This window comes from Microtus pennsylvanicus, chromosome 5 (genome assembly GCF_037038515.1).
Source record: "Microtus pennsylvanicus isolate mMicPen1 chromosome 5, mMicPen1.hap1, whole genome shotgun sequence".
NCBI classification, from domain to species: Eukaryota; Metazoa; Chordata; class Mammalia; order Rodentia; family Cricetidae; genus Microtus; species Microtus pennsylvanicus.
The window spans coordinates 131,338,432-131,360,301 of record NC_134583.1 but is presented as its reverse complement, the minus strand read 5'-3'; the positions used below and the strand labels follow the sequence as shown (position 1 = coordinate 131,360,301).

At 50.8% G+C, this 21,870-nt stretch overlaps 1 protein-coding gene and 1 long non-coding RNA gene across 2 annotated transcripts in view; one reads left to right on the top strand and one right to left on the bottom strand.

Moving 5' to 3' along the window:
• Mxi1 (MAX interactor 1, dimerization protein) overlaps positions 1 to 15,052 on the bottom strand; it is a 66,661-nt gene extending 51,609 nt beyond the window's left edge. Inside the window, exon 1 of the mRNA XM_075974377.1 lies at positions 14,641 to 15,052. Within this exon, the coding sequence (XP_075830492.1) occupies positions 14,641 to 14,914 (274 nt within the window). The 5' untranslated portion in view covers positions 14,915 to 15,052. The remainder of the gene's footprint in view (positions 1 to 14,640) is intronic.
• On the top strand, positions 146 to 8,224 carry LOC142851220 (uncharacterized). The gene is made up of 4 exons (XR_012910754.1): positions 146 to 231; positions 4,053 to 4,312; positions 5,395 to 5,527; positions 7,952 to 8,224. It is a non-coding gene; the product is annotated as an uncharacterized LOC142851220 (long non-coding RNA).
• Positions 15,053 to 21,870: the final 6,818 nt, after the last annotated feature.

Here is a 21,870-nt window from a genome sequence, read left to right as displayed (position 1 = left end):
CTACTGAAAACCTTGGCTCTGCACAGTGAGTCAGCCTAGTCTAACTCGGTGCGTAAGCTCTCAAGTCACCGGCAGCTCGGAGCAGCGGGGCTGTGTGCAGCCGAGATAAATTTGGGTCTAAAGAGATGACGTAATGCTAAGCCCGAGAGGTGGCTGCTGTCTCCCAGGGCTCCAGTCGCCAGGGCTGCCGGCTGACTTCCCAACCACATGGAAACGCACCAAGCGACCCAGGTGCCCAGGCTGGGGAGAAACGGAGAGGTCGGGGAGGGGGTAGCGGCAGAGGAGGCGGTGGTTAATCCCAGATCGCTGAATCTGGAAGTTTGTTGCTTTTAACTCCAGTGTTTCTGGTGAGATCAGACCACTGGCAAAGGCTCAAACAGCTGCATTTGACTTCCACCCTGACCCATCTCTTACCTTAGAAAAGGGCTTTTTATATTTTATTAAATGGCCCTTATTACGGCTGCCTATTTTAGTGATTGTATTGGTATACTAAACTCGTCTTCTCTCTCTCTCTCTCTCTCTCTCTCTCTCTCTCTCTCTCTCTCTCTCTCTCTCTTCTCTCTCTCTCTCTCTCTCGCATGAACTTGGATCCAATAAGTCTGCATTGCAGGATTCTGCTAATGTGCACGTCTAACTTTGCTCACCACAGAGAACACACCTCAAACCCAACCCTGGTGGGGGCCATCATAGGGAGGGGTAAGGAACTCAAAAGGGTTTTGGTAGATTGATGCCAAGTCAATGTTCCCCAAAAATATTTCATAGTTTGAGTCCTGGAAGTTTCTATTACTAAACTGATTTCTCAGAGCGAGAGTCCTTTTTTTTTTTTCAGTTCAGAACATCCAGGCTCAGTGAAGTATGCCAACATGCCAAAGCCACACAGCCAGCATACTGGTGGAGAAAGAGTTGAAACCTAGGTCTTAAGATGCTCCCTTCTTCTCTCTAGAATTTTCTTTTCGGATTGACACACGTGTCAAAGAAAGGAGAAGGGACACACACACTCTCTAAAGGAAAGTAAGTTTTCAGATCTTTTAGGCCTGTGGGGACTCCCCCCCCCCATCTCAATCCTGTAAATGTCACGGTTAAGTTACATTCTTGAAGGATCTGAAAGCAACCCAAATCTGCTTTGTTTTCCTGTTGAAGGCTCATTTTTCCCTAAAGAAAGGTTTTCTGTCAGCTGTTTTCCCACCGGTGACGATGGCAAGCCTCAGACCTGACCTCGGGTCCCTCTCTAAGGACACAGTTTCTACCCCCAGGTCCCTGCTGAGTAATGCAGCCGCCTTCCTTTGCAAAGCCTCCCGAGTCCTGTTCTCAAGACCTCATCTTTGTCTCGAGTGTCACATAATCGCCTGTAATTTGTTTTTGCAGCCACGTATGATCTCATGATGTCAGTGATGCCTGTGCATGCGACCTGGTCAACCATGGAATGGTATTTTTTTTTCAGAGCCCTTCTCAAACCTATAATTTGTGCTTTACTTAGAATTTTTCACCTATATTCAAGAACAGGAATAAACTAGAAAAGGCTGGGGTGTGGCTCAGGGTGAGAGACTGCCTAGCCTGCCTGAGATCCTGGATTCAATCCCTAACACCGCGAAAATAAATAAATAAATTGTAATTTTTGTTTTGTTTTAAGACAGGGTCTAATTTAGCACAGGCTAGCCTCAAACTCACTACAAGAATGACCTCGAACTCCTTGATCCCCCTGCCTCCACCTTCCCAAGTTCTGGGATTGCAGGCCTCTACCACCTTACCAGGCTAACTCATTTTTCAGGTTTTGCTAGTACAAAGATCATTTTTTCCCTGTTTGTTTTTTTTAAATTAACTTCCTATTAATGTGTGTGCACGTGTGTGTTCACACACATGCATGTAAACGCATGCCCAGTCCAAGGTCGGAGGAAGACTGAGTATCCTGCCTTATTCCTCTGTGCTATGTCTTCTTGAGACAAGGTCTCCTACAGAACCTGGAGGTTGCTGTTTTTCAGCCAAGCTGAATGACCAACCAAACCAGCAATCCTCCTGTCTCTTCCTGCAGTCACTCAGTGCTGGAGTTGCAACCATGCAGACTTTTACATGAGCGTGGAACCCCTGGGTCTAAGGTTGTGCAGCAGGCCGTCATCTGTCATCTACTGTCTCCCCAACCCCAGTTAGAAGCAACTTGATTTTAGAGCCTTTGAAAAATAATAAATAAATGAAATGAAATCATAAAAAGAGCTGAGTGTCTTGGGAAACACTTTTAATCCAGAATTAATTCCGAAAGGCAGAAGCAGGCATATCTCTGTGAATTTGAAGCCAGACTGATCTACATAGCAGTTCTAGGCCAGAAGGGCTGTGTAGCAAGACCCTGCCTCAAACAAATAAACTAAACCAAAAACTAAAAATATGCCAGAGGCCAACCATACTGCTAAAGGCGGGGTTCAAGTCCTTGCCATGGCCCTTTGAGGAAGCTAGCCTGGAGTGGCCCTTCTCCCTGCCCTCTGTGGGTACCACCACCCCTTTCCTGGTGGCACAGACTGGTGAAGGGTCACAGTAGGCCCCAGCACGCCCTGGGCACTAAGTCACACACCTAGCCCCTGCCTAGCCCCTTCTCTTCAGGTCTTTGGGCTCAGCCTCAGGTGCAGCATCTACAATAAAACACAGGCTCTTGGCTCATCTGAAGAGATCCATGATGTCATCTCGCCCCCACGTCAGGCTCCAACCTTGATTCTAGAATGTTAGGAATCTCCACAGAGCCTAGAACAAAATGAATCCATTTACCAACTTGCTGCCCTGTAACTATATTTCCGTCACTGTTCTTTTGATGTGAAGAGACATCGTGACCACAGTACTTTATATAGGAAAGCATTTTGTCGGGGTTGGCATAGAGTGTCAGAGCCTTAGTCCATCATCGTCATCGTGGCAGGATGCATGGTTGTGTTCAGGCAGATATGGTGCTGGAGAGGTGGCCGAGAGTTCTACACCTGCATCCGCAGGCAGCAAGAAGAGACAGTGACATTGGGCCTGGCTTGAGCATTTGAAACTTCAAAGCCCACCCCTAGTGACACACTTCCTCCCACAAGGCCACACCTACTCCACCAAGGCCAAGCGTCCTAATCCTTCCTCTACTACCTAAGAGCCTGCAGGGCCATTTTAATTCAAACCACCACAAACTATGCACTGTGAGGCCTCTTCAGTCTGCCCGGTTAACAGGCAGCACATCTCTGAGATTCCTGTGTGACAGATGAGGCCCAGAAAGCAACACAGGCAGTGACTAGATTCGAAGGAGGATCTTCTAACACCCAACACCCCCCACTGCTGTGCTCGCGCGTGTGTGCACACACACACATTTGACCAGGCAAAGTTGCTTAGGTCTATGGTTTTCATCCTGAGGAGGTTGAGCTAGGTTGTTAGAATGGGATTTCCGTGGAATTTAATGGTGGGAACCAACGGTGCTACATCCTGCGGTATTCTAGACTATTTTGCACTTCTGTCTAAATAATAGCTCTCAGTTTGTTTTGTTTTGTGGCTTTTTCTCAAGACAAGGTCTCACTGTACAGCCAAGGTTATCCTAAATGTGGCTGTGTACCCCAGGCTATCATCCTTCCTCCGCTTCCCCGGTGCTGGGATGATAGCTGCAGACCTCCACAACTGGCGCAGTGGTGTTCCTCTTAAAAGTTAGCTCAGAAAATTCATCATTAATCCAGCAAACATTCCCTAGATATCCACCTCATGCTATGCACTGATGAACAAAACTCAGCTTGCTCCCTCTCCTCAGGGTGCTTGCAGTCTAGGCAGACAGACGAGGAGAAGCAAGTAAAACTGTAAAGTACGGTAAGGGGGATAAGGGATCAATGAATGAAAGAACCATGGTAAATGCAGCTTCTGACTTAGCAGGTGGCGTGGGGTCTGGGAGGCTCATCGACCTGTCCTAGAGATCTCTATACTCGGAAAAGCAAGGATGAAAGTCAGAGCAAGGGGTTTGGATTTTATCCTAAGTGAGGCAGGAAATAAACCATGGAAGGACTTTCACATGTGAGTGACATGAACCCAGTTATATTTAACACCACTCCTTTCTCTAGAGCCCTGCTCAGGCCACGAGGGGGTTGGACCTACGCTGCTGACAGGAACCAGCTGGCCCACACTGTCCGGCAGCAACTGGGACTTCAAGCTCCTCTCAGAAATCCACACTGCCTTCCTTGCTTGCCTTCTCAGCAAGCAAGCACCGCCAGCCCAGTTGTCCTACAAGCTGGGGCGTCCCAGGAAGTCTTGGAGCCTGACAGGGTGTGGATCCGCAGCCCTGAGAGCCAGCCTGTAGCACCGCAGGTGCCCTACTGGTCGGGTGAGTTTCTCAGAGGGTGCTGGCAAGGAGGCATAAGCGAGTAAGCAAAAACACCCCAGACCATCAGTCTCCAGGGAATGGCTTCTGTGTCAATGCTGGAAAAACCCTGGCTGCTTCTCTCCACCACTCTAGGATGAGTGCGGAGAAAAGGAAGTCACTCAAGGGAGCAGTCTTCCTGGAGCCTTCAGCCTGTCCCACCAACACCCCAGCCTCCATGTCTTGCCTCTTGTTAACTTCAGGCTCCCCCAGGTTCTTCCCAAACCCCAAAGGAAGAAAAGTGGGTTTAAGCTGCAGGCCCACCACTGTTAGCGTGTGGGCTTGGGAAAGTGAGCCAGCCAGGCTGAAGCCCTGGGCAGCTATAAAAATGAAGGTAATTACAGCACCTGCTTATTGGATGCTCGCGAGGATTTAATATCGAGCCCTTAGCACTGTGCTGGCACACAGTAAATGCCCAGTAAAAGGGGGCATTAGCACCATTCCTCTGGAGAACAGAGAGGAGGCTGTGCTTGCCAGCAGCTCTCTTGGGGACTGGTTACCAGACTCCCAGGAGACAGACTAGAATTGGGTATTGGTTTCTATCTGGCTAATATTTGAACTGGGATAGGCCCCTGACCTGGAGAGCCGGCATGCTTCCCTCTCTGAGCACCAAGCACGGAGTTTAGCTCCTGGCCAGTTTAGATATTTCTTTTTTGCATGAAGCTGGATTTCACAGCTGGTCCAAAAGGATGAAGGGAAGTTGTACACAAGGCAATCAGAATTTAAGGGACTAAGAGACATGGCAGAAATGGTCAGGTTGCTGTGGGAGTCATTCTGGAGCTCTGGCCCCTGTCGAGTTAAAACAAGGACAACAGCAGCTCCTGTTTGCCACCAATCGCCTGGGCCTGCCCTCTACTTTAAAACAATAGCCTGTCTGTTGAAACTCCCAAATCATCTTCATTCCTGTGTCCTTGCAATGACAATAAATATACAAAGTAAACCATTTCAAATGCCAGATAGCCCAAATCTCTCCCTTTTGGTCTAAATTAGAATCTCCTAATCTCGTCCTCCCGCAGGACAGCGTGTTTATCTTTCTAATTCTGCAGGGCTTTGATTCCTTAGAAGACACTGGAGCTTGGTGGCCAAGGGCATGCTATCTGGGCAGTGGGCTGTGTATCGTGACCTGGTGGAAATGTCCTCCGAGTGCAGAAGGGCCCATCGGATCTGTTGACGTTAGAGGTACAAAAACAAGGCTTTTTACATGTTTGATTGGGGGCTAGGGTGCAGCAGGTAGGGAGGAACTCCTTTCTTACACACATGCGCGCGCATGCGCGCGCGCGCGCGCACACACACACACACACACACACACACACACACACACACACACGGTGACAGGGTTTCCCTGTGTTGCCCTGGCTGTCCTGGAACTTGCTCTGTAGACCAGCTGGCCTTGAACTCAGAGACCCAATTGCTTCTGCCTTCCAAATGCTAGGATTGAACACGGGGATGCCTTTTGGAACCTCAGGATGAGTTTTTATTCTGTTCATAATGGGGGATAGAGCCAAATACACAAATATCAACTCAGTACCGTACCCACTGCTGGGGTTCACTTTGAGACAGATGAGTTTCTGAAGAGACACGTGTCTCAGCGCGTGGAGTCCTTGCCTCCCCTGCTGTGTTTGATCCCCAGCACCCATACACCGGACATGGTGGCGCATGCCTAGGATCCCCAGCACTGGAAGGTAAAGGCAGGTTAATCAGAAGCTCAAGGTCGTCTTTATCCACATAGTGGGTTTCATGGCTAGCCTGGGCTATATGAGACTCCCCCCTCCCAAAAAAAGTAACTAAATTTTCTAATCCTGACACCGAAATAGAGTACCCAGCACAGGGCGGTGACAACTGAGCTCTGCTCTCCTAGCACCGAGCCAAATGGAAGGCGAATGTGAGCTCCATAGGCAGCAGTTTAACAAATGAATGAATGAACGCACATAACTGACTTAGGGCGATTCTGGTCCACAGCCTAACTCAGTGTCTTAGCCCAAAAGCCTTTAAGCAATGATGACACACGCCCTTAGTCCCAGCACTCTGTAGGCAGAGGCAGGTGGAGCTCTGTGAGTTCGAGGCTAGCCTGGTCTACAAAGAAAGTACAAATTAAAGCCTTTAAGAGGAATTTCTCTGGCCTAGACTATTTTGAAAGGGGTTCTGTGTCTATGTGTTTCCTGGAGACTTGTTGCTTAAGGGGTCACCTGAACTTTCCCAGTGTTTCTCAAACGAGGGGCCCAGCCCAGCATCCTGCCAAGATGAGGAAGCAAAGACTGAGCCTCTAGCTCAGGATCCCAGGGGCAGATGCCCATCGCTCTGAGCCTTTTCTCTCTCTCTCTCCCCCACTTCTTTCTCTTCCGCCACTCTGAGTCTGGAACCGCACCCCACCCGGTCCCCTCGGAAAGACTGGAATTTTCCTCCTCCAGTTACGGCTTGGAGTGACCTTCACTGTCATCAGCCTGTTGTCTCCTTCCCCACCACCCCTCATCTAGGAGAGAAAACATTTCTCTCAGTCCAGCAAAGTCAAATTAGCTTCATTTTGAAAGACTGCTGAGAATGTGGCAATGACCTTTGCAATAACCAGACACACCCTGGGCTCAGTAAGGCAGGCTTGAGAAGTGCTGGTTTTACCAGCACCTGACCTGTAAAACAAAAGCTGTTTGGGGCTCTGTCTGTGGCCCGGTCTCCTATCACACAGAGGAGATCGTGGCACAGAAAAGCCTTGTTCTGCCTCTGCTGTATCACCGCGGGCAAGCGGCTGTCCCTCTCTGCCCTCTGTGTGTGTGTGTGTGTGTGTGTGTCCTTGTTGGGGGTGCTCTGGGACTGCAGGGACTCCCTGTGGCCAGGAGACTGTTTTACCACCTGCCACCTTTAAACACAAAACCGAAAATGGCGGGGGAAGAAAGAATGGGATTCCTGCCCACTGAAAACCACTTGCTTCTTTCTTGTTCTGCAGAATGTCTTGTTTCTTGCTCAGTTGTTGCCCCTTTTCCCTCTTTTTCCCTTCTCTCGCTTAAAGAAAAAGAAACCGAAAAGCCACAAAACCACATCTCACCTCCCCAAAAGAATGGGGTCACTTGGAAGCCAGGGCCGGCTGTGTGGGGTTAGGTGTGTCAGGCCTGACGCCCTGGTGGGATCTAAGTGAAAACCAAGCCAGGGCAAGCATGTGTTTCTCCTCCAGAAACCCAGTTTAAATCAATATTTATCCAACTATATTTATAGAAAGTGGTGGTGGTAGGGCTAGGGAGTGGGGTGGGGAGTCAGGAGGATCTAAAACAACAACAAAAAACAAAACCCTCACAATTACCGATGCAAATCTTAATCTTAGTGGCCAATTTGCTTCTTTAAGGTCTGTTTTTTTTCCCTTTTGTTTGTTTTTGGGTTTTTTGTTTTTGTTTTTGGCGAAAGATGTAGAATTTGATGAACCTGCAGTTGGCCTCAGTACCATAGCAACAGCCCCAAGTCCTCTAATATGCCCAGAGGACAGACTTGGGACAAGCAGCAGGAGGGGGCAGTGTTTTTTAGGAGCCCTGAACTTGAGTTAAGGCCAGGATAGTTGAATAACTAAGAATTGGAAAAAACCTCTCTGATTGGCTGCTCGGTCTCACTTCTCTAAACAAGGTGTGTACAGGAAGACTGGAAAACCAGCAGGGCGTTCCAGATACCAGCTGCACTTGGTGTTGCCGGGCGACCTTAGGCAAGTCATGTCACCTGCCTGGACTTCATTCCTCGGCTGTTAAATGAGTCCACGTGTATGCTGGCGAAGGCCTGTGGGCTCTGGAACTGGAGGCCCAGGTGGCAAACTCAGCTACCAGCCACATGACCTTTGGAGAGGTTACCCAGCATCCCTGCTCCTCACCCCCCCAGCCCCCACTGCAGAACAGAGGTAATAAAACCGCACATGCTGTAGAGTGGTTGTGGACTGGAAAAGATAAGACCTGGCTAGTCTCGTGCTAGCCCTTTTCCGTACTCAACAATGGCAGCCCATTCTAATATTAGGTCATGTGATTAGCTGCCACAGCTGCTGTGTGCCGGCACCCTCTGTCTTCCTGTCTCACCTCTGGGCTCTTGCTCAGCCATCTCGAAGGAGGACCCCACATCTGGGTGTGCCAGTGAAAAACTGACTTAAAGACAGAAGATGTTTGAACCATTGCTGCTTCGCCTATGTAGTTGAGGGAGCCTCCACAGCCCCCCCCCCACCAGCCCTCCATAGCAGCAACAGCTCAGTTCATCTTCTTTAACTTCCTACAGTCCTGTCTTCACCCCCTGGATCCCCTTCACGGGATACCCAGTACCTGGAAGCTCCAAAAATGAACCCCCTACCTGTCCACCCCACTGTGAATCAACAACCCACAGTGTTTGCAGGGGGGAAAGGCAACCACAGAGTAGACACTCAGCACTTGTTACGGAAGCAATGGACTCATCCAGAGATGCCTGCCCTGCAGAGATACGACCTGTTTGAACATTAATGCCCTCCAATTTAGCACAAGTCACTCTAGCCCCTTACTTTCTTTTTTTAGAATCTGTTCTACTTTTTTTTAAAAAAATTATTTATTTTGTATATAGTGTTCTGGGCACCAGATCTCATTATAGATGGGTGTGAGTCATCATATGGTTGCTGGGAATTGAACTCAGGACCTCCGGAACAGCAGTCAGTTCTCTTAACCTCTGAGCCATCTCTCCAGCCCGCCCCTTACTTTCTAAGCAAGAATTTAGTCATTCTTCGGCCATCAGCTGTTGACAGAATGTAGATGCAGCTGTCCAGACCTGACCCATCATCTCCTTGCTGGCCCTGGACTTACTGCCCCCAAACAACCAGAACTCAGAACTTCCAGTTTTGATCATGCCTCTGACCTCCAAATCTGACCGTATGCCACAGCCAAGAAATGGCCAATGCAATCCCTGAAGGAATCTATAGCAAGTGCCCACCTTACAGATGACGCATACGGAAATAAGGTAGTCGGTCTGATCCTGTAAGACCTTAATAAATGGGCCGGGGAGGAGGCTCAGCGAGTAAGGCATTTGTCACTCAAGCGTGAGGTCCTGAGGTTGGATCCCCAACACTCACAGGCAAACCAGGTGTGCGGTCGCCCATCGGTGACCCCAGTGCTGGGGGCAAGGCAGACAGGCAAACCCCAGAGTTCACGGGACAGCCATTCTAGACAATTGGTGAACCTCAAGTTCATTAAAGGACTCTCAAAAGTACCTCTGGCTTCTACAGAGCACACATGAGAGAAGCACACATGCATCCAACACCCGACTGCATGGATGCACATTCTGCACTCATACACACGCAAGACGTTATTATCCCTGCAAAGATAAAGCGAACACATGGGAAACAAACTGAAGATTGTCACGCTCAAGTAAGTTATTAAAAGAGTGTGTGTGTTTACCAAGTGCACGTTGCTGCCCAAGGAGGCCAAAAGAGGGTGTTGTATTCCCCAGGAGCTGGAGTCAATGTAGTTGTGAACTTCCTGGTGCATGTGCTAGAAAGAAAACTCAAATCCTCTGCGAGAGCAACAAGCCCTTAGCTGCTGAGCCATCCCTCCAGCCCCACAACTCACTATTTATTGAGCATGTGCTGTATTTCAGGCACTGGAAATGCTTAAAGCTGGTGATTCAGTGATTCTGCGATGATGTAAGGGAACTGGTATCATTACGCTCACATGCCCTACTTACGAAAGGCAGCTGCAGAGAGGCTAAGCAACTTGTGTCCCAACAACAGAGTAGGAATTTGGACCTCTGCTCCTTCTGACTACAATGTATTTCAAACTCTTAACTAATCTGACTCAGAAATTAACAGCCGGTGAGCTGAAACAGCCCATAGCCTTCAAGGAGGAGTCATGAAGGAAGGGTAGGACACAGAAACCCTGGGGAGTAGGTGAACGAGGGTGTCCTCAGCTGAGTCAAGGACAGGGGCATGACTGTGAACCCTGATTGCTGGTGGACCTGCTGGACAGGAGTTGGGGTTTCATGGCCAGGCGGAGAAGATTAAGTCAGGAAGGCAGGGTGGGGCCAAATAATACCACACAGCAGCAACTTCCAGCTGAAGCTTCCTACACCAACAGGAGGAAGCTGCTTCGGGCCCTACCTCAGCCGGGCAGTCCACTCCAGAGTACACTGCCGCTTCTGTTCTCATCCAGGCACACTCCCGTCTGATGCGGCTCCAAGGCACCTGCCCCAAACACCGAAAGCTGTCTCGCGCCACTGTAACTTTTTCCGGTTTACAGGCGCTTTGTTTTTAGGATTTATATGTGTATGTATGTGTGTGTACATCTGTGGAAATGCCCATGGAGGCCAGAGGCGTTGGGTCTCTCTGAACTGGAGTTACAGCCGGCTGTGAGATGCCCAACACGGTACTGAGAACACAACACGACTCAGGTCCTCTATACAAGTACAGGACACACTCAACTGCTGACCCATCTTTCCAGCACCCAACTTCCAGTTTTATTCAGAGAACAATTATTTTGTAAGTTTTAGGCTTTGTCAAAATAGAGACAAACCTTTTTCTGAGTAGTACTCCGCAACTGTTTCCCTTCCAGTGGGTTCCACGGGTGTATAGGCGATGATGCCACAGGCTGTTGCCGAGCCTGTGAAAACAGCGTCACTGCCTACCGTGATAAATATTTCTGGAAGCTTCATACCAGGTGACATTTCAGAAGACTGTACCTGCATGACCTAGGGAACCCCTTTCCTTGCTAGTCCATGGTCAACACTGAGTAACTATTCAAACTCCTCCCTCAAGAAAATCACCCCATCTAATGGAAATAATTCATCACTGCGGCCGGCCAAAACTTGGTGAACACTCCCAGTACGGAAACCTCAAAGAGGCAATAAAAAGTAGTTCTGACTACAGCGGAAAATAAGCAAGTGACTACTTTGCAAACTCTGGAGACTAAACGTGTGAACGCGTGATCAGGCGCTCTCGGCGCATCTCAAGAAGAGCTCAGAGAACCCGAAATGGAGTCGAAAGGGCCGGCTTGTCACCGACTAGAGAGTCCCTTTAAGAAAAGACTGGACTAGCTGGCTGCACTACAGCTCCTAGTGATTTCCTGGCTCACGTCCTTGCCCCGCCCCCCAGCCTCCGGCCTCAGCAACGCGTGACGTCAAAAGAGGCGGATGCTGCCGATTGGCTGGACGATGCAGCTAGGTCAAGTCCAGTCGGAGGAAAGAAGTTTGTCTCCATGTGGAAACCATGTGTCTAGTGCTGGGAGGGGGAGGAGGAGGAGGCGGAGAAACTGAGATCAAGTGATTACACGGGAACTCGCTGAAATGAAGGCGGGGAGGTTGTGCACCTGAACCCACCAGCCATGCCCTTTGCAGTAGTGACCTAAAAAAAAGGAAAAAAGACTCACACAACAAACAAAACCTGGGCACCTACCCCCACCATAATAACTACAAAGCATAGGTGACGAGGGTCTTTCCTTCCTCCAAAAAGCTGTGGGCCAGGGAAATGCTGGAATCCTATCGGAACGCCCAGATCCACTCTCCTTCCCCCCCCACCCCCCAACAACAACTGAATGATGTAAGCGTTTCGGAAAGCAGAGCTCTGGAGCAAAACAAGCCCCGCGCGCGCGGAGCGACCTGCAGTGCCCGAGCCCGGCGCACGCACGACCCGCCCCCCGACTCGCGTTATTGCTGTGCACACGCGGACCGCCGTGACGCGCGGGCATTGTGTGCAGCGAGCAGAAAACAACGGCGAGCGCCGGCTGCGCTGAGAAGCGCCCCCAATAAAGCGAGACAGATGTAGGGCTCGGCGTTTGCCATACTCGGGGGGAGGAGGAGAGTGGAGGGGGTAAAGTGGACAGAGTGGGACGCTTCGGTTAAAATAATCTGGGGGGTCCGACGGGTGGTCTCCTTGAGTTTGCGGGAGGGTCACCCCCGCCTACGTGAGCTGTCGCGGAGGGAGTGAGGGCCTGGAGCTGAGTCCCTGCAGCCGAGCCAGCCACGGCGCAGCGCCCCACGCTCTCGGGGAAATCTGGGGGCTGTTGGCATCACGTCATTTTGAGCCAAACAGCAGCGGCGAAAAGACGCGAGAGTGCTAAAAATACTCCCGCGGGGAGCCGGTCGGAGGAGGGGGGCTGCGGGCCGAGGGGCTGATTACGCACATGAAGTTGACTTTGACTGGGGTGCAGAGGCTCTGGAGCCCCTCTCCAGGGCCGGTGGGCTTGCAGAGCGGACACCCTGGGAGAGGGGCCGGGAGGAAGCCCCTCAACTGTACCAATCTCTGGAGCCCTGGCTCGGCCACCACGGGCCCGCCCCGCGCGGGGCAGCCCAGCCGGGCGCGCCCGGCTCTCTGCTTACGTGACTGGTGGCCACGCCGGAGCCCCGACACGGGGTAAACAAGGAGGTGGAGGCGGCCAGGGCGGGGGGGGGGTAGGGCTCCGATTGTCTCCGGGTATGAAAGGGGGGGCACGAGACGCTGGGGAATCTCTGGCCACCTCCTAACATATCTCATTGCGCGAGGCGGGGGGGGGGGGGGACGACGACGAGGTTCGCTGAGCATTGCCAAGGTGCCCTCTTTGGGTGCACCCCCCGAGTTAAGAGTCGGCGCCACGGGACAGACTCCAGAGACGGGGGATCCGGGAGGGGGACGACTAAAGAAATCGCGCCCCTCCCCCTGCAACAAAAGCAAACACACCAAACAAAACCACCTCTTCACCCAGCTCCCCACTAGCCTGGGCTTTTCAGAAACTATTCTCCAGACGAACGCACCCCCATCCCCCCCTACACACACACACACACACACACACACACACACACACACACACACACACCACACCAATGAATAATCGTGCAGCGACTCGGCTACACAGCCTGACTGCGATGTGCCTCTCGCAAGCTAGGCAGGCACTCTGAGCAAAGAGGCAACAAGAGAAAGAAAAGATCGCACCACCGACCTCCCGTCACAGATCCTTGTTTTGGTCTTACCAAGTCCCCACAATTGCGCTGCCAACACTCGGTTACTTTAACCCTAAAGGCCCGGGTGTGTTTGGTGAAGGTGTTTTTGTGTTTTGATGGTTGTTGTTGTGGTGGTGGCCGGGGGGGGGGGTCGTGCAAGATCTGACACGTTGCAATCAGCTCTCTCGCTTTTTCATTGATCTTCCTACTTGTTCTGGCAGATTACACATCTCGGTTTTCTCCTCTCTGTGAGTCTTTCCCCCCTCGGCCCTGTCTTCCTTCTCACATCTATTATTCTGAGGACGGTGCTGAAGAGGCAGCACACGCGTGCCCCCCTTAGGGTGCTAAGTCGAATGCCTGGCGAGAGCTGGGGGCCCCGACCGGCAGGACAAAAAGGAAACAAATACAGAAAGGAAGCCCAGGCCCGGGTGGGGTTCCAAGCATCGGTCTCCACCTGAGGCGCGGGGGGGAGGGTGTAAAGGGGGGGGGAAACACACGGTACCCAGTAAGACATTTGCCTTGCTCGCCCTGTGCGTCTCTCAGAAAATAAAGAAAACGTACACAACAGCTTCTTCCCCAACTATTGTTTCTATGGAATCCTAAAGTTTGCTTTTAGCCACATCCCCCTCGCCAAGTCTCCCCCACACCCAGCGCGCGCTGGACCGCAGGTCCAGGGAGAGCTGCTGGCGCTGCCTGGCTCCACCGGCCTGTTTCTTGGAGGGGACCAGAGGCCGTGGCATCCCAAGGCCAAGGAGGCATAGGGGAACTGTGTCCCTAGACACGATGGCCCGAGCCCAGTGGGAAGGGAGGAAAAACGAAGTAGGCAGGAGGAAGAGCCGGAGCCAGGGCCCACGGCGTGGAGAGCTGCTTGGTGGTGGTGGTGGTTGTTATTGTTGTGATGTGTCTGTGTTTTCTTTCTGGAAGCCTGAGCCCTGCTTACCATTTCCAACTTTCAGCTTCTAATCCCCACCCAACCCTGGAAACGAGCGACAAAAAAACAACACTTGTCTGCCCGAGAAGGCTCCGGAAAGAAAAAGGAAAAAAAAAAAAAGGAAGAAAGGCGACCTCGGAGAGACGAGCTCGCAGCCTCCCAGCTCAGTTGTCAGCAAACAACAACACTCCCCCACTCCTCGGCCAGGCCGTCCTCCGGGCCTGCTGGCGACCGACAGACCAAGGCACCGACAGGCCCCCTCTCCCCTCGCTGTCTTTGTTACATCTTTAGCAGCTTTGTGCGTGCGTGCGTGTCCTTTCTCCCGTGTCATCGGCTTTACTGCCGAGGGTTCATGTATGTGTGCGTGTGTGTAGAGCGGGGGGGAGGGGGGGTGAGCCGAGCAGGCGACAGGGGTCGCCCAAGGGGGCGAGAAAGAAAGAGCTGGGCGCCGGCGAGCAGCCGGGGCCCCCAAACTTACTTTTGTTTTCTTTCTCGATCTGCTCCAGGTAGCTGGCTGCCTCGAGCAGAATCTGCACGTTCTGCAGAAAAGTGTTGATGTGCTTCTCCATCGAGTTCTCGCTCGTGTTGAAAATGTCCGAGAAGGGGCACCGGGGTTTGGCCCCCGCCGGCTCCTCGGGCTGCTCCGGGGGCTGGGGCGCGGCCGCGGCCGGGGGCATGGCCAGGGGCGCGACGGGGACCAGCCCCGAGCCCTCGCAGCGCGCCTCCTTGCGCGGCCGCCCGCGTTTGCCCATGGAGGCACGGGGGTCCGGCGAGCTGGTCCTGGTCCGGGGCTGCTCGGCCGGCCGAGCTGCGGGCCCCCTGGGAGAGCCGGCCTGCTAGAGCCGAGAAAGCGCCCGGGCAAGGAGCGGGCCTGCCTTCCCGAGGCTCGCTGAGTGCAGTTGTGAGTGTGAGTGTGTGTCGCTCTCGCGGTGTGGGTCTGTGTGTATGGGAGATTGAATGAACCTACAGGACAGACGGAGGCGCTGTGGCGCCTGGGTCCTAGTGCGAGTCTGTCGCCATCTGACCGGTCAAAATAAATGGAGACTAGGGAGGCAGGGCCCGCCCCCCGCCGATCCCAGCACCCTTCCCCGTCTCTCCCCAGATTCTAGCTGCGTAGAGAGCACTGTTCTTTTAACACAACTAGGGGAAAAAAAAATACTCGATGTCTACAGGTGCATCTGCACAAAAACGTTTTTCTTCACAGTAAAATAATTCAGCACAATGCCTGGCACGTAGTAGGTCCCCGGTAAATAACAGCTGCTGGGGCTTTTTAAAAATTATTATTACTAAATAAAAGCCCAGTTCTCGGTAGGTTGAGATAGGAGGGTCGCTAAGTCAAGGCTAGCCTGAGCTAAATATTAAGACATTGTTTCAAAATCAAACAATAAAAGTCCACTTCTGACTGGGAGAATCGAAACAGCACCAGTAACTAGAAACTCCTCCCAACACAAACATTCTACGCGTGAACGCGCACGCGCGTGAACACACACAGAGAGACGCACGCACCTGTGTGTACCTTCACACAGGCAAATGAAATCTTGGAGGCTGCCCTCTCCGGTTTACCGATTACCCACCCCTTTGCAACCCTTCAAATGCAAAGTAATTTTCCAGGAAGGGGGAGGAGATGTGAGCATCTCTCCACACAACTCAGTCCAGCTGAGCAAAGCTCACGGTAGGGTAGCTCCACAATTGGCCCCCTTTTGTGTTACAGAGTGGCCCAATGAGAGAAGTGGCAGGCTGGGAACCACACCTCGCCTACCCTCAGAGCAGCCTGCACTCACTCCCCCATCCTTTTTTTTTTTTTTTTTTTTTTTTGGTTTTTTTCGAGACCTCCCCCATCCTTATATCCTTATCCCAATCCTGGCAAACAGAGCCGCCGGGCCTGACAGGTTTGTGGGAGACACCGGGAGAGCTGAGAAGTGTTCCGGAGCCCGCTAAAGAAGCGTGGAGTTCGCTTTGTTACATGCAGACTGGACAAATCCTCTAACCCACCTTGGGTAACATTTCCACATTTCTGAAACCTCTGATAAGATGCTCGAGTGGGTGGACTAAGTCAAAACTACACCGGCACATCCTGGGTGGTATTGAGAAGTTTTTGTTTTGTTTTGTTGCTGAAGATCAAAGCTCTGTGCATGCTGGGCACGTGTTCTCACCCTGGGCTACATCAGCAACCCTTCCTGAGACCTTTTTCAGCTGGAACCGAGGTCTTCTTTGCTGATGTAACTTGAATCTAAGTCAGAATGAATGAGGTAAACAAGACTTTTCCACATTTCACAGGAAAACATCTCAAAACAAATCCTTCCAAAGATTTTCACTTTGTCTTGTTTTTGTTTTGTTTTCTTTTTCTTTTCGTTTTGCTTTTTCCAAGATAGGGTTCTCTGTGTAGCAGCCTTGGCTGTCCTGGAACTAGCTCTGTAGACCAGGCAGGCCTTGAACTCACAGAGATCCTCTTGCCTCTGACTCCTGAGTGCTGGGATTAAAGATGTGTGCCCCCACATCCGCCTGGGACACCAGGTCTTGTTCTCTAAAGGAGTCACTTGCACATAGAGTGCTGCCCCCTGGAGTTGTGTCTTGTTATCACCAGCCCCTAACACTTTCATACATATTTGTCACAAAAACTGAAAACGATAACTTTCTAAGTATAGAATATTTTTTTGCAAAATGTTCTTTAGCCTGTATACACACCCCTGACATAGAGTCTGTAACACACACCCCTCACATAGAGCCTGTATACACACCCTCCACATAGAGCCTGTACACACCCCTCACATAGAGCCTGTACACACACCCCTCACATAGAACCTGTACACACCCCTCACATAGAGCCTGTACACACCTCTCACATAGAGCCTGTACACCCCTCAGAGCCTGTATACACACCCCTCACATAGAGCCTGTATACATACCCCTCACATAGAGCCTGTACACCCCTCAGAGCCTGTACACACCCCTCACATAGAGCCTGTTACACACACCCCTCACATAGAGCCTGTACACACCTCTCACATAGAGCCTGTACACCCCTCAGAGCCTGTATACACACCCCTCACATAGAGCCTGTATACACACCCCTCACATAGAACCTGTACACACCCCTCACATAGAGCCTGTACACACCCCTCACATAGAGCCTGTACACACCCCTCACATAGAGCCTGTATACACCCCTCACATAGAGCCTGTACACACCCCTCACATAGAGCCTGTACACACCCCTCACATAGAGCCTGTACACACACCCCTTCCATAGAGCCTGTACACACACCCCTCAGAGCCTGTACACACCCCTCACATAGAGCCTGTATACACACCCCTCACATAGAACCTGTATACACACCCCTCACATAGAGCCTGTATACACACCCCTCACATAGAACCTGTATACACCTCTCACATAGAGCCTGTACACACCCCTCACATAGAGCCTGTATACACATCCCTTCCATAGAGCCTGCAAGAAGACCTTTGTGTGTTCTAAAAAATGTTATACCCTGGGCTGTGGCTATAACTCAGGGTTAAAGCAACTTGTCTAGCTTGCACAAACCCCTAGGTTTCAACCCCAGGAACACATCCACACATTTAAAAAATAAATGTATGGGAAAGAGGTAGTTCAGCACTGCTTGCTCTTCCAGAGGATCCAGGTTTGACTCCCAGCACCCACATGGCAGCTCAAAACCATCTGTAACTGAGGTTCTAGGGGGATCAGACACCCCTCTTCTGACTTCTGCAGACACCACGCACACATGTGGTGCACAGACATGCATGAAGGCAAAACACCCAAACACATACAGAAAATTTTAATAAATGAGTAAAACAAACCTAGCCCAGGGGCTGGAGTGATGGTTCAGCCGCTAGGAGCACTGGCTGCTCTTGCAGAAGGCCCAAGTTCAGCGCTACACCCACACTGGGCATCTCCCAATTCCCTAGTAACCCAGTTCCAAGGGGTCCAGCATGGCCTCCTCAGGTACCTGCAACATGTGGCGCACATGTATACACATACAAAATGAAATAGATCTTTAAAGAATGTACACGGTCAGGTGACATGGCTTTCCCAGGAAAGACACTTAGGGGTAAGCTCAGTGGCCTGGCTGCCATCCCTGGATCCACATGATGGAAGGAGAGAAGACTCTCTTACGAGTTGCCTCATCTCCACAGGTGTGCCATGTATGCATGTCTCTATACCATAAATGTGTGTGTACCACATGGGCAAACACTTAAAAAAAAGAACAGACCTATGTACTGACCTGCTTCTACGACAGGAACAGACCGTTTCTGGCATTTAGAAATAAACACATTCCAATTTTGGAAAAGAATACAGCAATTGTCCACCTAGTCTTTCCTCGCCTTTTCATCCTGGGACAGATTTTGCGTGGCTGAACTCTGCACCCTTGGGCTAGACTAAAATGAGGACCTCCTGATAAGCTAAGTGCTCATTCCGTAACCAGCACAATGACTAACTTTTTCTCTTTGTTTCTCTAAGAGCCTTCTGATTCTGAACTGTTCATGTTTAAATGTCCACAAGCATCTAAGGACTATTGGAAAGCCTTGTGTAGACATAATCCCCAACAAGCTTTATTTGATAACATTTTGCAATAACTGGTACTTTTAAAGACAGTTCTGGTCTCCTTTGCCCCAAATGAAAGATGATAGTGAGATCATGAACCCGCTAATCCAGAGCTTCTCTTTAATTCCTTACTGGTGGAATGGTTGCATATATACGGTATTGCAAACCACATGTGTGTTTGTATACTTGTATACGCCCACCGAGACAGACACACCCCACACATGACCGCTGGGGTAGGGGAAGGGTGTTTTGTAATTATTTATTTTCCCTGTTCCATCTCTCATAGGTCTGTGGGCTTTAGAAAGCCCAGTGGGAATCTTCAAGCTGGGCTACGGATCTGACCAAAGCCAAAATAAACAATGGCTTGAAGAAAATCTACAAAAAAAGTGCTGATTTGCACTATTCCCACAGTCAGCCACAGCCCCCAACGTCATTCCCATGGAAAACACCACTGCTGGTGCCAAATCAGGTTCCCCCCCCCATCGGAGGGGCATTGTTTTTGGTTATTATGTGAGTTCTTAGCACCAGGCAATGACACACAAGAGACACAGTGCAGGCAGGAGAAATGCCTCTTTGTTTCCCAAAGTCTTTCTGCAACTGTGCCCCTGGAGTCCTGCAGAAACTCTACTTGCATATATTCGTTTTGGTAGCATGTATGTGGAACAATGAATATGCCAAACTAAAGCCTGAAGCCCCTTCCTTATTTTTTTTTTCAGAGCCCATGAAGTGTTAAATCATATTAGTATCGCCTTGCTCTCTCTCTCTCTCTCATCCCCCTCCTAACTCCCAATTAACAGATTCTCTAATCAAGTTTGGCCCCTGCAGAAAGAGTGGTATTTCAGGGGCTCTATCACAGGACAGGCATGCGGGATTCGGGGTTACAAGCTCAGCTCCATTCCCGATTAGCTTTGCTTCCCAGGAGAAGCCATTCAAGCCCTTTGGAACCCCTCCTCTCTCTGGGGCTTTGATTCCAGAAGTAAACAGGCCTCTCTGGAAACTTGCTGAGAATATCTGCAGAGAACAGGTAGGGAATGAGGATGCAGCCGCCCTGGTAGGAAGGTATGTGGACTGAAATGCCCAATGAGGTCAGCTAGGACACTGGCTGGCCCAGGAGAGTGGGCTGTCTGCTTGCTCAGCCTGGCTCTTGTTTCCCCAACCTCGAGTTCATTGGGCTTATTTATTTGTTTAGTAGTATTTTTTTTCTATCAACTCGTTTACATATTAAAGCGAGATTGTTCTCTATTTATCCCTCTTCCCCTAGACATTCTATACTCTTACTTCAAAGGACTTGTTTTGCCTGTAATTATGCCTTCATGTACACAGAGGCCGGTAAATTACTGAGAAGGCAATGGAAGAGCTGCCACTGAGACTCCCTGTCTTGTACTAGGAGGGATGCTCTACCTCTTGGACCATTTGGGCTCTGGGGACTCTGTTCTTCCTTCCTCTTCCCTTCTCCCCTCCCTAGCCTTTTCTGCCTGAGGCTGTCACTCCAACCTCTGCTTTTCCTTTTACCTGGCCAGAACGTCTCAGTCAGGTCCCTCCCCGCCCTTTGCCCGTGGTCTCTGCACTCAGGCTTCACAAACACGGTCAAGCGATCTCCTGCCCCTGTTCTGTGACCGGAGTCATGATCTGCAGAACTTCCGTAGCTATGCTTTCATACCCAGAGTGTGTTTGCCTTTGAAAATTAATCACCTGGCAGTGAACTGAGCCAGCTTCTCATCTTTGGCAGTCTTAATCTTGCCTCTGACTGTCAGAGAGAACCCGTAAAATAGAGGGCGGGGGACTGGGATTCTCTCGCAAGGACAAGGACAATCCCGAGTCTCTGAACCCTCTACTGGTGTAGATGGGGTAACTGGCCATTGGCCTCTTCTGTGGCGTGCTCCCTACCTTCAACCCCTCCCCGCCAGCACACAGACTCACTCAGCTATGGGTAGAGACCTGGGCAGAGGACAAGAAGTTTCTGCCCTAGATAAGAGCTGACTGGGTGGTCCTGCTCCTCGGTGACATCTCTTCTCTTTCTTCTGACCAGGCTCAGCCAGCTCCAAGCTCCTTCTACCTAATGCCCAACACATACAGCGTTCTTGGACTATGAGCTCACCAAAGGGCACAAAGGACACTGGCTCCTGCCCTTAGCTATAGAACATAAATGACATAAAGCAGGAGGCCTTGCTTGGTCATGGGGCTCAGAGCGATGGATACGTTTTCCTGCCTGGCTATCGTGGCTTTGCAGCTCCAGGGTGGCGAGAAGAGGCATTTGACAGTCTGTACCACTCACATTAAAGTTTAAATACTTAAATGTTGTCTTTGTGGAGAAGCCAGAAGCCCATTGGAGCCAGATGGTTGAGGTTCCTTTACCAAAAGGCGCGGAGGTTCTGCTGTCCTCTGTCTTTGCTGTTGAATAACAACAGACCTGGGGACAAGATGGGATTCCTCTGTAACAAGATGCCCATGTAGAAAGTTGCTTTTCGTTTTGTTTTTCTTTCTTCTAATTACCAGGCCATCACGATGTGGCCTAGGGCAAAACCGGGAATCCCATGGAGTCTTTCCCTCATCGACATGTTCTCGATTGTTTTCCAAATTCTTTAATACTTATATATCGGGAGACCATTTGAGACAGGGTCTCTCTGTGTAGCCCTGGCTGTCCTTGAACTTGTTAAGTAGACCACGTTGGCCTCGAACTCTCAGACGTCCTCCTGCTTTCCCCTCCTGAGCGCTGAGCTTAGAGGCATGTGCTGCCATGCCTGGCTATCAATATTCCATATCTAAGGTCTGGAGAGGTGGCCTCAGGGATGGGAGTTCAGATGCCCAGAACCCACATAACATACCAGGTGCATCTGATGGCCAGCTTGCAATTCCAGCCTTGAAAGGCAGGGGCCGAGGGTTCCCAAAGCTAACTGGCTAGTGAGCTGTCATAATAGCAAGGGCCGGGTTGGTTTGAGAGTCCCTGCCTTAAAGAATGCCACGGAAGGGTGATTAAAAATGATTCCTGACGTCATGTGCTCACACAAATGCCTGTACACACGTGCCCACATACATCCACATCATCTCCATGTGTTCACACGAGTGTCTGGACACACGTGCCCACACACATCCACACCATACTTACGTGAAGATGGGGGGTGGATAAATTGAAGAGCAGGGGAC